Consider the following 15,074-nt stretch of genomic DNA (forward strand, 5'->3'; position numbering starts at 1 on the left):
GTCAACAAGTGCAGCCAATTGGCCCTGTTGTCGGCACCGCGACAACGCTCAGACCGGGGGCTGTCACCCTGATCCCCAATCTCTCCGTTTAAGCTGTCTCCCTACAGCAGGCTAAGGGGGGTAGACCCTATGGGATAAAAGAGAACCAGTTGTGAATCAGCCGATTCGGGAGACATAATGAAGCAATCGAATACTTGATTAAGGCTTAGCGAGACTTAGAATTTGATTAAATTTTAAATGATTACAACCAGTGCCTTAAGGAGTCAATGATCCAAGTAGATGATTATCCACTGTTGCTTAGGAAATAATTAACGATTGCTTGAAAAATACGAGCATTAAATAATCCAAGCAAAACGATCAATTGCACAATGACTTAACAATGTTCTAGCAATTAAATTTCTAAAGATGCAAATGCTTTAAACAACCACAAAATTTAAATGCTGACCATTTCAGATCCCAAAACTAAAAGATGCATGCTTAAAGAACCAAATCCAGGAAAATTATCACTTTCCAATAGTTAAACTCCAGATAAAAATTTAAGCACATTTAACTATAGTAAAATGATGAATACTGATACCACAACAGAAAAAAGATATCAAGAGGAATTTCCAATTTTTAATTAGTCTTTTTTCAATTTTTTTTAAATGATTAAAATATAAATCAAAATCATAAAGAAAAACTAAATTCTAAAATAAAACAAGACTAAATAAAAAAACTAAGGACTAAGCCCTTTTATGCTTTTGGGGAATTTTTATTTTTTATTATTATTCTTTTTTATATTTTATATTTTTTAGATTTTCTTATTTAATTTAAAATCAAAATGAAACAAAACTAAAATCGAAAATATCTAAACTAAAACCTATTAAAATCTAATTCTAAAAAAAACTAATTACATTAACCCTAAGTTCTAACTATAATAACATTCATAAATCCAACGCATGTAACCCTAAACTAAACTAAAAAAACAAAATTGAAACTTTATACCAAAAAAATTTAAAACGCACCAATCCTAAACTAAACCACGCATAGAGAAATCAATTTTTGTTGTTGTCAATACGCAGGTCGAAAGGCGTCGAAGAGAGGAGCAGAGACGGTGCTATAGAAGATTGGTGCACAGAGGCAAGGGATATGATTGCGTGAAGGTAGTGGGTTTGGTTGCAGGTTGGGGAGACACAGATAGCCACAACGGCGAGGGAGCAGCGTGAGGAGATAGGGAGTGAGCTCGGGCGAGGGGACAGTGGACGAAGGAGTGCAGGTCCGAGGGTTTTGCTCATGGCGTGGGAGAAAAACGTGAAATGGCAGCGTGGAGATGGCTGTCAGGTTGATCATGCAGAGAGATGGGTGCAATAAGGAGCAACGAGGAGCTGAGGGGCGATGAAGTTAGGGAGCTATGTAGGGAGAAGGATGCACGTGAAAGATTTTTGTGATGGGAATTGCGATGGCAACAACGAAATGAACACGCAGAGGGTTGATCGTGGACAGGTTTGATGGTGTTGAGGGAAATGGAGGCACACTGATGCTGGCAGAAGGATGTAGCTCGATGGCGGCGGAGGAGTTTCGAAAGCTGCAATGGCAACAATAGAACAATGAAATTTGCGTGAGGGTTTCGGAGAGAATGGTGGCTCAACAGAGGAGGGATCCGCAAGGGAAAAGGAAGCGCAAAGGGAAACGTAGAGCTGTGCAGGCAACCACTTGTTTGCAGGTTCTGGCAGCAATTGAGGGATGGCAGCACTAGGGTGTGACAGCTGCACAGAGAGATTGAGACTAAAGCATGAAATGGATGGAGAGTCTGTTGTATGCCCAGGGCAACGTTCACCCTTAATTTTTTTTTCAAAAATTGCTTGCAAAAATGAAACCCCAGGCAACAACAAACAAATGGCTTGGAAAACCCCGAATTTCTTTAGAAACTTTTTCCAAGAAACCCCTTTAAGAGCTGACTCTGAGGCCAGATCTTATCCTCTAGGGCCTAGATCTGGCTTCAAACAAAAATCTCCTCTTCAGCTCTGGAACCTGCAATGGCAAAACAAAACACCCAGAAATAATATATGCAAGGATTAAACTAAAAAACAAAAAAAAAATTCTAAATAATTACAGTATTCACGGGATAAAGGCTCTAAGAAGCCAGATTTGTCATTATGCCACACATATTTTTTAAGATTTTAAATTTAAGATGAGGTGCTTCAGAAAACCCTTCATGCATTCATGATGGAGGTTCTAATGATAAGCCCGGGATCAAAACCAGCTGGGCTCTTCAGAAAATCATATTCGGGAGTTGGCTGGTCCAACTGGAGACTTCCCCAAACGCCCGGAGATCTCAAAATCAAGGATTTCCTGCACAACTTAATTCAACCATTAACGTATAAAGAGAAAACGACAATGAAATTCATATTTAATGGAGATACCTGCCATTATGTTCAGAAATTAAACTATCATTCAAACCCTAATGATCAAACAAGATAAGTGTGTTTAAATCACTCTTCAATAAGCTAACATCAATCGCTGAAAGTAAATCTATGCAAGAAAATAAAACAATCTTACAACATTTTTCCGAAGAGTAACACTAGCAGGGATTAACCCCAAAGTCTTTCTTTATTGCACATGAAAAAACGATTACAAGAGAGTTTTCACTTAGCACACGACTCCAAGGTCGAATGATCTCAACTGACCACTGACCTCCTATTTAAAGAAAAATTTCCCAACGGCTAGTTCGAGTGATCCTTGTCGAAGCAATCTCGTTGATGAGGATAAAAAAATCTTTAAATCTCATCCGCCGAAATTAAAATAATGAGAAAATTCAAAATTATCATTTAAATGTATTTTAATATATTCAAAAAATATTTTTTTTTTTATTTATTTCCTCAAAACTTTGACTTTGAATTAACCCTAGGGACCTAAGACATAAAATTTAGCAAAATAATCTATTAACCTTAGTCCCTGGACTAGTTAAGATTTAATGTTTTAAAGGATCCTCGAATTTAGCCTTTGAAAAATTTAAAATTACCTAGGACCTAGGACTTATGAGGGGATAAATTATTTTTCTAACCCTCAAGACATTTTACATTTTTACATCTCAAGGGGGAAAACCCATTTGATATAGACCCTCATAGACTACTTAGTTTTGCGACACAAATATAATCCAGCAGATCAAGCAATTTGTAATAAAATAACCTAACCAAATAGTTAGGATTATTCCCAAATCACTTTTACATAGACTCGATCTAACACACTAGGACTCCTCGAAGATTCTAATGACAAAATCCATTCCGGCTTTGGGGTAAGGCTGAAGGAAAACTCTGCCGATCATGGATAGGTGAGACAAGAAACCTTCCGGAATGTAGATCATCACTAGAAAATTAGGTTTACCTAGGCAATTACATGCATGACACAGATCTGCTAAGATTATTTACAATTTACACATGCAGATTGGGTGTAGAATTTACCAGTGTTGTGAAAATCGCGATAAAATTGCGATAAATTCAAATTATCGCGATTTTTTCGATATAATGATTTTATCGCGATTTTTATACGAAATTATCGCGGGTAATTTTTTTTGGCGGATTTTTATGAAATTATCACGATAACAATCGAAATTATTGTGGGGGTCTTCGGCAACGAGGTTTTATAATGTTGTTTTTGGTTTTTTATGAAATCATTTGCACAGGAGGGGCAGCGAGGTTTTATAAGGGATGCTAAATGTTCGAAATGCAATTTTTTTTAAAGAAACAAATAATTTTGAGTGGGGCAGCTTAATAATCAAGTCTAGGCTCTAGTATTGATATGCTATTCATGGTAATGTTAAATTCTTAAAGTAAAAGTGACATTCTCCTTAATCTTCATTTTCATCCTTTTACTTAAATTTTTAACATTACCATGAAATGACTCGGGATGTTTGAGAGTGGTTCCGGCCTCATTGGATTTCATATGGAGAAAGTAGAATTTCAGATTTCATTCAAAATGCAGCAGACTTATCAGTTTTTCAAGATTTCAGGATTGGGAGATTGTACTGTTTCCAGGTGACACCACCTGCCCGGGCTACCCCTGCCACCAGTAGAGGATGTGGTCTACCTCCTATAGCTCCTACTTCTAGTTCTTCAGCTTCTAGAGCATAGCAGACTCCACTGCCAACTCCACCAGCACCAACATCTACATCTAGAGGGAAAGGGAAAGCTGTGGCATTTTCTTGCAAGAGGGGCAGAGGAAATCAATAGGATTAGACTTTAGTTATTTTCTTCATTTTATTGTATATGACATTATGACATGATGAGATACATTATTATATTTTTTGTTGATATTTTGAGGCTGAGTTGGGACTCAAGAGTTAGGACTTACTATTCAGGACATGATTCAATGTTATGTGTGATTTTAGCACTAGAAATGATATTAAACATCTTATATATTAGTTCTTTTATCATATTTATGTGTCAAGGTATTTATTTTATGTTGTAGATGGTTTAGATATTAAAAAAAATGAAAAAAAAGAATATTTTTGTACCAAACGATTTTTTCCCGATTATTTCCGATTATTTCCCGATAATTACGATTTTTTCCGATTTTTTCGTCGCGCCGATATTATCCCGATAACGATTAATGCAACATTGGAATTTACACATCGATTAGGCGCTATCCCTTTTGCGAAAAATGGGGGTGTACTGCTATGGGTAGTTGACGCGTAGTGGTTAACAGGCCTGTTGCGGCTGCAACGACTAAACAAAAAGCTAGGTGCTTGTTCCTTTGCTCAACCAAGTCATTCTTACACCCAATTGCGTCTCCCCTCCTGTCCATTGACAATCCAACAACCGACTAGTTGAATCTATTTGCAACCACCATTTTGTCTGTTTGCCCTATCGAGCCAAGCCATGACCACCAATATACCCGAGTCCACACCTTGCTGTGGCCTTGCGCTGTTGTATTGTAATTCAAATGTTAAAATCCGAGGCACCACCATTTCCTTGGACTGGTTACACAACACTTGGAGTGTTAATAAATATCGGTTGAAGATCTGGTTAAAGTGGACATGGTGGGTAGCTATAGACTACCCTCTAAATTGCCACAAAAATTTAAGTAGCTGTCACAACCCTTGAGGGAATATCATGACGATTGCAGACAATTAACTTATGAAAAAGGGACATAAAATGTGCGAAGGATATTGAAGTTATTCAAGTTTCAAGAAAAGTTTATAAAAGAATGTTATTAAAAGGATTATTTAGCAAAAGTATTACTTGATGTTAATAGGAAAAAAAGGGATAAAACATGCTTTTATAAAGTTAAAAAAAATAAAAGAGAGTTATATAATAGTTATATATATTTTATAGGATTAAAGTATTCCAAAGTTCTGATTCATATTTTTAAAGGGGGTAAAATCGAAATAACTTTTGAAAAGGGTGAAAGATTATAAGGAAAAGAACATTATTATAAAAATTAAAAGGGTTGCTTTTAAAACCCTAAGCTCATCCTGAAAAAGTAAAATTGAGACTAGTAACGGAAAATTTCCTAAAACTTATAGTAAAAGTGTTAGTGCGCTATTTAAAATCAAAAGATCACTTGCAAGAAAGGATATTATAATCTTTGTCAATCTTACAGAAGAGAATTATTATGTTAGTACTAAATGTGCTAACCATCTAGTGATTCCTGAATCGAATTTAGTTGAAACGATGGATTTGATGAATAAAAAACAATTTGACATAAGCAATCTACGACTAAGTATTGGAGACTATACTTTTGTCTCACAATTCACTGTTAAATCTTTATTTTGTGATGATAGTGATCTAATTTTAGGATCACCCTGGATGGAATAACTAGGGTCCTTCATCCTAAATACGAAAAATAAGTTTTTGACATTTTATTGCAAAAAGAAAAAATTAATGCTACAAGATGTTACGTTGAAGCTAGATTCAGTAACACCAAAAGACGTAAAAGACATCAAAAGTAATTCTTCAAGAAAACTAAAAGATAATGCAAAATATGCAGAAGGATGTTGAAAAAATTATCATAGACAAAAATGAAGAAGTTACTTGCCCCAAGGACCTCAATGAGAAATTACTTAGGCAAATTAAGAAGCTTAAGAAGGACAAGAAATTGTTGGAAATGAAAGTAAGACAATCTATCTAGAAGGCAACATTGAAATCTTTAGAAAAAGGAATGAATACCAATCTAGTCAATATCAGAACCTATGTTGCATGAAACTTCAAGGAACCTGACGTTTCGGGTCGTACTTGTACTCGAAATTGCGAAACTTGGCCGAAACTTAGTCGAAACTCGACCATCATGTAATAATCTATTAGAGTTATTATAAACTTGGTTTTCCTTCTAAATTGTCATCTATGGGTCTTATTCTCTTTTTTCTTTCAAAATAATGTGTTTTTCACTTATTTATTTATAGATATACATATATGATGTTTCGACTGATGTTTCGGCCGGCGCTTCTATTTTTGGAAGGTGACGTTTCTAAACGTACCTGTTTCGGAAACTCCGAAATGTTTCGGCGTTTCGTGCAACTTAGATAAGAACTCAAGAAAATGACAAATCAATTGAAATAGAAACATATTCATATGTTGCAGTTAAGACGATGAAAATTCCAAGTAAAGATTATGCAACGAACTCAACAACATCAGTTCCTAAAGTAAATCAGGAAATTGCCACATGCATGATAAGGGGAAATCAAATCACAAAAACTCCTTATGGACATCCGAATCACAAGAGAAGACATCTCAATCAGTGTACGTACATATATCACTCAGAACAAAAATAACAAACTTATGTTCTGAAGAATACTGATCTCACCATAACCCAGTTCTATGATAACAATTCATCCCAAGTTTCCAGTAACTGCAAGATTCTTGTCATCTTATATCATGGACAATGACGATTCAAAAAACTCCAAAAGATACAAATAGAGTGCAAGACAAAATAACAGATGACTTGTCTTGTCAGCAATAAGCTTTGAGGACAAAGCTTTTTTGAAGAGGAAGGAAATGTTATGAATATAAAACATTAATAACTAATAGTTAATTGTTAATAATGATTAGTATATTGAAGATGCATGTCTCAAAAAACATGACTGTTCATGAAGGGGTACCCACCTAGGTATATATATGGGACCCTTAGTTGTAACCAAGTCATATTCTCATTCATACATTTTATATATAGTATACTTGTATCATCAATGGACATTTCATATTCCAAGTGTTCTGGAGTATTTAACTTGCAAGTGCGAACCTTGTTCATTTCAGATTTTCATATTTTTTCTCACAATCCTCATGGTTCATCTTAAATTTCCAAATAGTTTGATTTTCAACAACTTTGCTAGAGCTCAATCTCTTTAGCGCAGTGTTGGTAAATTTTGTGATTTGCATGAGCTTTTCAAGGTACATACTATCAACCACAGTTGTATTTGAGCCTATGCTGCCTTGTGTAAATAAGGAAATGAAGAAGAAAATGATGAGACTGATAATAAAGTGGGAAAGAAAGGGCGTCGTAGGAGCAAGGGCTTGGCCGTTAAAAGGGCAGCAATTGCCAAGTGAGTTCATTGTGAATGATTTTTTTGATATATATTTCTTTTCATTTGTTGTTTAGCATGCTATCTAATGCCAGTTTTTCTACAGGGTTTCTACTGTGGTATCCCATGTGCTTTACAAACTCTGCAGTATTCTTGCATCCTTGAAGAATCTGCTTTCAATTCAGCGCCTCTCAGATAGTTCTGTTCTTCAGTTGATCAAGACTAATCTTGCAATGTTTGCAGTTGAGGATATACAACTACTTCAATTAAAGGCAATTGGTGTTACCTGCACGGTAATGTGGCTTATTTGACAAGAAATACCTTCACTTATTGGGTAACTAAATCATTTAATTCATTATGCACTTGACTCTTCTAGAAGTTCACTGTTTGTTTTATATTATTGTCCCAATGGACAGGTCTTCAGCTCATATTCTGAGCATCGAATGTTTATTTTGGATGAAATTATTGAACTAACTGGGAAATTACCACCATCAAAACGCAATGGGAGAGCTTATTATTTGCCTGATGAGGAACACAAGCCAATTCAGATGATAACTGCTTTAGTACTTCAGTTGGTTCACTGTAGTGTGACTTTTCCAGAACCTGCTGAGTCAGCTTTAATGGTTAATGCAAAATGTAATACTATTGATGGTGATTATAATCCATCTAAATGTTTTGAACCCGCTATGGAATGTTGTAGACATTTCTGTGGAAGAATCCTTCAGATGCTGGCAATTCCCAAATCCCGGGACATTTCTGACATTAAAGTAATCATTGAGAACCTTATTGTGGATTTGCTGACAACATTAAATATGCCAGAATACCCTTCAGCTAGCCTCCTCCTTCAGGTATGGGAGCATAAAGATGTAACTGATAGTGATTATATATGATTTTGGCAACAGATCTGATGCAGCAGAATGCTTTGCAGGTTGTTTGTGTTCTACTTTTTGGAGATTCCGGGCTTAAGTCTAAAGATACGGTTGTACGTGGTATAGCGATTGACCTTCTTGGCCAGATTGCTGCTAGACTTAAGCATGATAGTGTGGCTTGCAGCAATGACAGGCACTGGATCTTACAGGAGTTAAACGAAGAGGAAGCTGAAGTTTCCGTGCCACAGAAGGAGATATGTGTTGTCTGCTTAGGAGGCAGAGGCTCAAAGTTTATGGTTGTTTGTGATGACTGTCAGCGATGGTTCCATGGTGATTGTGTAGGAGTTACTGGACATGATCTTGTATGCCGCGGATGGGTCTGCTACTATTGCCTTTGCAGGAGACAACTTATTTCACTCGATTCTCACCTGCGTATACAATGTCAGAAGGATAGAGAAGGCTCTTTAAGCAATAAAGGCAATGGAGCTTCCACTCCAATAACTGGAGTTCATGTCATTCAACAGATTCTTTTAAACTACCTTCAGGGCATTGGCTCCACAGATAATTCAGCTGCATATGCTTGCCAGTATGTTTTCGATTTGGACCTTTGTAGTATTTTCCCATGAATTGATTACTTTCTTATTTATGCTATTTTATAATCTATAAAAGAAGAGAACATTGTATGCAGGTTTTACTTGTGTCAATGGTATAAAGATGATCCTAGTCCATCACAAATGCTGCTATTTTACAATGGGGGTTTGAACTTGAAGGCTCATACTATGGACTTTGGAGTTGCATCGGCTGTTTTATCCAGGAATGTTTTTATGAGAATTTCAACAGCTCTAGGGCAACAGCGATCTCTGGCACGTGGATTTGATAAGATACTTGATAGATTACTGGTATATAGTTATAAACCATAAAATTCCTGTTTGAGTGAAGATTTATAAACTTGATTTACACAGGCTTGGCTGATGATATTTATTTTGATACAGGCTTGCTTACAAGAAAACTCACCCATGCCTAGAGCTAGGGCACTAAGAGCTGTAAGACATTAATGTGTTTTAATTGAAAATATGCAACCCTTGCATCTTTTGCTTGAGGAGATTTAAAATTGATCGTGTAGAATAAGATTCAGATTGTTTTAGTAATCAATATATAGCATATTTGATCATTTATGTGGAGGATAGATTTGGCTTAACTTGTGTTTCTGGCAATGCCATAGGTTAGTGCAATCGTTGAAGTAGATCCAGGAGTGCTAGGTGACACACGTGTTAAATGTGCTGTGGAGGGTAGGTTTCATGACTCTGCCATTTCTGTTAGAGAAGCAGCGATGGAGCTTGTTGGTCGTCATATTGTCTCTCGTCCTGATGTGGCTACAAAGGTATAGTGCAGATAATTTATTTAAAATTATGAACATGCAGATACATAAGGTTAACATTGAAATAACTTTGACGCAGTTTAGGAAAAAATGTATTTCCTTGTTTTGCAGCAAATCTGACTTTGTCTGCATAAATTCAGTATTTCCAAAAAGTTGCAGAGCGTATTATGGACAAAGGAGTAAGTGTGCGGAAGCGTGTAATAAAGATTATTCGAGACATGTGTGTTTCTAAATGTGAATTTGCAAAAACCACGGAAGCATGCTACCACATTATTTCGAGAATCGATGATGAAGAATCAAGTATACAGGTACATATTTTGCTTTTGAATATATCCTATTGCTATTTGCTGCATTTTTTGGAGGAAAAAGTATTAGTTGATACTCAATAAATTGAGCAGCCTTAATGGTTGATCATAGTGCAATGCTCAAGTTGAAGGAGAAGAATGGATGTGATGTAGAGGATTGAAATACAAGTGAAAGACTTTCATTCCAAACTAGCCTGGCCCAGTGTTAAAATATTGTCATGAATGTGATGTTGAAGATTGGCATATGTCAAAGACACTCATTTTAAAGTAGGAACGTGAGTAAGCTGATATGCAAATAAAAGGTACTTGCCAGTATTGTTGTCTGAGTTGGAATATGCATTTTAAGCCTCTTTCTGCCAAGAGAGGAACCATAGTTTGGCCAGATAAGATGAGTTGGATGTGTGTAATTGTCAGACTGATTGTCGTGCAAAACGCTCCAATGATATTCATTAAGAAACAAGAAATATTTATTACATGGAGGATACATCTGGGCTATCAGTTTGCCCAACGATCTATCCGTTACTACAACTAATCTTAATACCTAACTACCCTTTTACCATAATCCCGAAGAATTACGTTGTCTAACATTCGCTCCCATTTAATTTGAAGGGGTGTTTGTGAGCCCAAGCATCATTCTGAACTGTTCAAATTTTTCTTGTCCACACACTTTGTTGAAGATGTCTGAAATTTGCTCAGCTGTGGAACAATGTCTTAGATGAATGGTTTTGGCCTCTACATGATATCAAATCAAATGATATTTCATATTGATGTGCCTGGGTCAATCATGAAATCTGGGGTTCTTGGCCAACTTGATTGCAGAAGTATTATCGACAAGTAAAGGAGTTGAGTTCACTTGTTTCTCCTGCAAGTCTTCAGGTATTTCCTGAGCCACACAACTTCCATTGTTGCTTCTACAACTGCCGCATATTCTGCCTCTGTTGTTGAATCTCCCTGAACTGACTGTTTGCATGACCTCCAGGAGACAACTGTTAATCCTAGACTCATGAGATATCCTGAAGTTGATACCCCATTTTCCGTGCCCCCATCGAAGTCTGAATCAAAATGTGCAATAATACTAAAGTCATCCACCTTGGTGTACTTTAGTCCATAATCTTGAGTTCCCTTTAAGTATCTCTGGACACTTTTTGCAGCAGACCAATGTCCCTCACATAGTTTATGCATAAATCTGGAAAGAATGTTCACAAAATATGAGATATCTAGTTTGATTGTGGTTAGGTAGTTGAGATTTCCTACAAGCTGTCTGTACTTGTTTGCATCCTCAAATTCATTTCCCGTAAGCTTCAAATTCTGATCCGTTGGAGTGGAGAGAGGGCTGCAATATGCCATGTCAAATCTGTTCAGTAGTCCTCCAACATACTTCTTTTGGGAAATGAATATGTATTTTGGATTTTGATTGACTTGAGTGTCGAAGTAATAATGAAGATGTCCCAAATCTGTCATTTCAAAACCTTTCTTCAAATCTTTCTTTACGGATGCAATATAAGTTTCAGCGTTTCCAATTATTAACAGATCATCTACATACACTACAAGGTACGCCATCGTTTTGCCAGCATTTTTGACAAACAAAGTTCCATCATCAAGATCGTAATGTTTGAAATTTAGCTTCAGAAGATGCTTGGTTAACTTTTTGTACCATGCTTGACCTGTCAACAAAGTATACCATGCCATCTATGTTCTCATCAAATTGTTCAAAAACTTCTCTTTGAAACATCACATGTCAGGTGGCACCTGTATCAAGCAGCCATATGTCTTTCCAAGAAGCATATGCAATGTTAAATGCATCCGCATGCAATCCAATATTATAGTGAGCAACAACATAATGAGCAGATTTAGGTGCATTATCTTTCGCTTGTTGTCGAGCTTTGTCTTTTTTCTTCTTGTTCTTTGATTTTCTCCCATGGAATTCTGCATGTTTTGGGTTCATGTCCTTTTCTTCCACAACAGACACAATGTAGATTAGGTCTCTCTGTCTGATTCCATCTACCACCCTTTCACTTGAAGTTGTTTCTCCCACGTCCTCTTTTGTTGTTGTCTCCTTTGGCAGGATCTGCCATTCCTTTCTGGGCAACACATATAGTTTCTTCAATGCGCTGTGATGCTTGCTTCTTCTTTCCAAGGGCTTTTTCTCTTTCTGCAACCTTCACAACTAGGGAGTGAAATGTTATTCTTTTCATCTGGCCACTTGCTTGCAGAGATTCAAGGTAGTGAGTAGGTAGGATAGAGGGCCTTTTTGAAGGTTGTGAGAGGAAGAACGATCTTTACTTTCGCAGCATCAATGTCCTGCATTATAGCTTTTGATTTTTTGAAGTTAGTGTCGTGGGGTCATCATCTTTCAATTCAAGATTAAAAAGCTTAACGAGCAACTGTATGAGTTCTAATTTTGAATGAGAATCATATAGTTCTTTTAACTTCTTAAGTGCACCATATGCATCCGTAACTGAAACAATATTTCTTACCTCCAAATGACAAATTCTCTGGTAGACGTGGGCTTGAATGCCACTTCTTCCTTCGACTTCACTTTAGATTCATTGTCATCATCCTTTTCTGAAACTTCTCCTTTTCAAATTCCTTACCATAAATCATTAAATATGAGTGTGCTGTTCATCTTCCTGGGCTACTTTGCATAGTTCTCCTTGCCGGTCATGACTACGCCAACTATCGAGTTTAAAGAATGCATTTTTGTCACACACTTTAACTTTTATCAATTCCTTTTACTTTTAAATCCTTCGTAAAAAATATAATATTAACCAAAATTCAAATATATATTCTACTTATATCACCAACCTAAAAATTAGAATTTTTGTATGAAAACTCTCACTTCATGCCAACAATTCGAAGAGACCAAAGTGTCAAACAAATTAATTGACAACTTACCATCCAAACATCATTCATTGATTAGCACAATGATGAAAATAATTAATTTCATAATAAACGTTGTACCCAGACATATATGGCAGATCTGGTGGTTGAATTAATGTAATGCTACTAGGGTTCAAGCAGTTTACTTCACAGTTTTCTGCGCCAGGATTTCCTCAAGTCGCTTTACCTAACGAGCACTACCAAAATTCGATGCATTCATCAACGAATCTTGAAGTAGCGAAATACCGCAGATTCAAGTTCTGGAATGACGTCTGCAAATCACTTCCTTGCTAATCGCTGTTCGACATTCCATTACACGTCATGGCACATGGACTTCAAAAATAGTTCAAGTGATCTTCCAGAAAGTGATGTGTTTTCAATGCAATCCGAGCCAAATCGTCCTTGACTTTCTGATTTGACAAGTACTCACAAAGCATCAATAATTACTGAATCATTATCGTCTACATCATACAAAATTTTTCTGCATGGACGCTACCACTGGAAACAACCGTGTGAACCACATCCCCTACGCAAATGACTTATGGTGAATTTATTTGATGGATTATGACGTCCCTATTAGTAATCACATTGGTAGTGTGGAGAATAGAATATTCAAGAAGATCATTTGTAAATCTCCTTAACTCGTGACTGGAACATTGAAAGGACGAGGACGTCTCTTGCTTGAACTGTTGGTAAAGTACAGGAATTATATTATTGCCAGTGAAAGAAAACTATAGTCTGACCAAATTTCCAATGTGCTGTGGAACAAAACAAATAGTTTGAATATGGTGAATGAACAATTCCCAACCAATAAATGGAATGACTAAATCTTTACAAGTGCGAGGAAGAGGAATGATTTGTGACTACACTCAACATCTCAATGGTTGTGAAAAAATATGTTCTCACAACAACCAATTTAGCAACACATTTAAGCAATGGCAATAACGATACAACGATCTTCCAATCTTGTTTTTTTATTTTTTTTATAACTTGGTGGATGTGGCACTCCGTAATATAACATCCATGTAGATAAAGAAAATAAACAGATTGACGTGTGCAGGTTTACAAAATTTACCAAAATCATTCAAACTTATGAATAAATACGAAGGAAATGTGAATAATATGGTAATTTTCTGAAACAGACCCGATATGCCATATATGCCACGTTGAGATGGTCACATTTGCTTGACTAGTGATTCACTGTTAGAACATAATCCCGAGAAGTTCGCATGTAGCCAACATCACGTCCTCATGCACCCAGTATCACGTCTGCATTCACGTATTATCACCAGAGAGAAAACTACACGGAGCGAATGTAGGAGGGGGGAAATATAGCAATGGAGCACTCACCTCTCATACCATATCAGATTGGGTATCATGCAAAACGCTGCAATCATCATTCGTTAAGAAATAATAAATATTTATTACAATGAGGATACATGCGGGCTGTCCGTTTGCCCAATGATCTATTTGTTAGTACAACTAATCTTCATACCTAATTACCCATTTACCATAACCCTGAAGGATTGCGTTGTCTAATAGTAATGTCCCCGAGGGTTTAATTAATCAGTGATCAGTTACAGTGAGGAGCAGTGAGTATGAGGCAGAGAGGCAGGGACAGTGCCGAGAGACCAGCACAGAAGCAGAGAGAGGTAGACGTAGAGCCAGAGGGAGCCACACAGAGGCAACAGAGGCTGCGTAGAGCCAGAAGGGCTTGTGTCATCCACGAAGAGGCAGAGGGAGTGACGCAGAGAGCCAGAGAGGCTGCACAGAGCCTTAAAAGGCTGATGCAGAGGGTTTTAGGTTGACACAGAGGCCAAGAGGCTGACGTTGAGCTTCAGATTGTGTTGGAGAGGGTTTCATGGAGCATACTTTTCGAATATCTGCTTCCAAAGAGGTATTACTGATGGATTTTTATCTCTGTCGGGTGAGCCAGTTTAGGCACCCAGTTGTACTCAGTTAGACTGCATAATAATAAAACCCTCTGAATAGCTGCATCGGTTTTCCCGCATTGGGTTTTTCCGGGGACATTGGTCCAAAAATAACGGTGTCATTTGTGTGCTTGTTTTCTTTCAGTTGATGATCTGTAGATGTTGATACTGTACTTTTGTTTATTTTCAGTATTTACATGGTAAATAACTTGTTAA

At 36.8% G+C, this 15,074-nt stretch overlaps 1 protein-coding gene across 3 annotated transcripts in view; it reads left to right on the top strand.

Moving 5' to 3' along the window:
* LOC149253129 (sister chromatid cohesion protein SCC2-like) overlaps positions 1 to 15,074 on the top strand; it is a 360,249-nt gene that overhangs the window by 155,920 nt on the left and 189,255 nt on the right. For 2 of the 3 annotated variants that reach the window (XR_016267058.1, XM_089459872.1), the window contains exons 8-15: positions 7,420 to 7,516; positions 7,602 to 7,788; positions 7,912 to 8,343; positions 8,424 to 8,950; positions 9,053 to 9,263; positions 9,357 to 9,407; positions 9,587 to 9,745; positions 9,883 to 10,050. Coding sequence is in view for 2 of the 3 variants with exons in the window: in XM_089459872.1 (XP_089315998.1) it covers positions 7,420 to 7,516; positions 7,602 to 7,788; positions 7,912 to 8,343; positions 8,424 to 8,950; positions 9,053 to 9,263; positions 9,357 to 9,407; positions 9,587 to 9,745; positions 9,883 to 10,050 (1,832 nt within the window). In the remaining variant the exon portion in view is untranslated. The remainder of the gene's footprint in view (positions 1 to 7,419; positions 7,517 to 7,601; positions 7,789 to 7,911; positions 8,344 to 8,423; positions 8,951 to 9,052; positions 9,264 to 9,356; positions 9,408 to 9,586; positions 9,746 to 9,882; positions 10,051 to 15,074) is intronic. The other variant, XM_089459873.1, reaches the window with a different exon arrangement.

This window comes from Pinus tabuliformis, chromosome 7 (genome assembly GCF_031772625.1).
Source record: "Pinus tabuliformis cultivar Carrire ecotype Pingquan chromosome 7, CPIR1, whole genome shotgun sequence".
Taxonomy (NCBI): Eukaryota; Viridiplantae; Streptophyta; class Pinopsida; order Pinales; family Pinaceae; genus Pinus; species Pinus tabuliformis.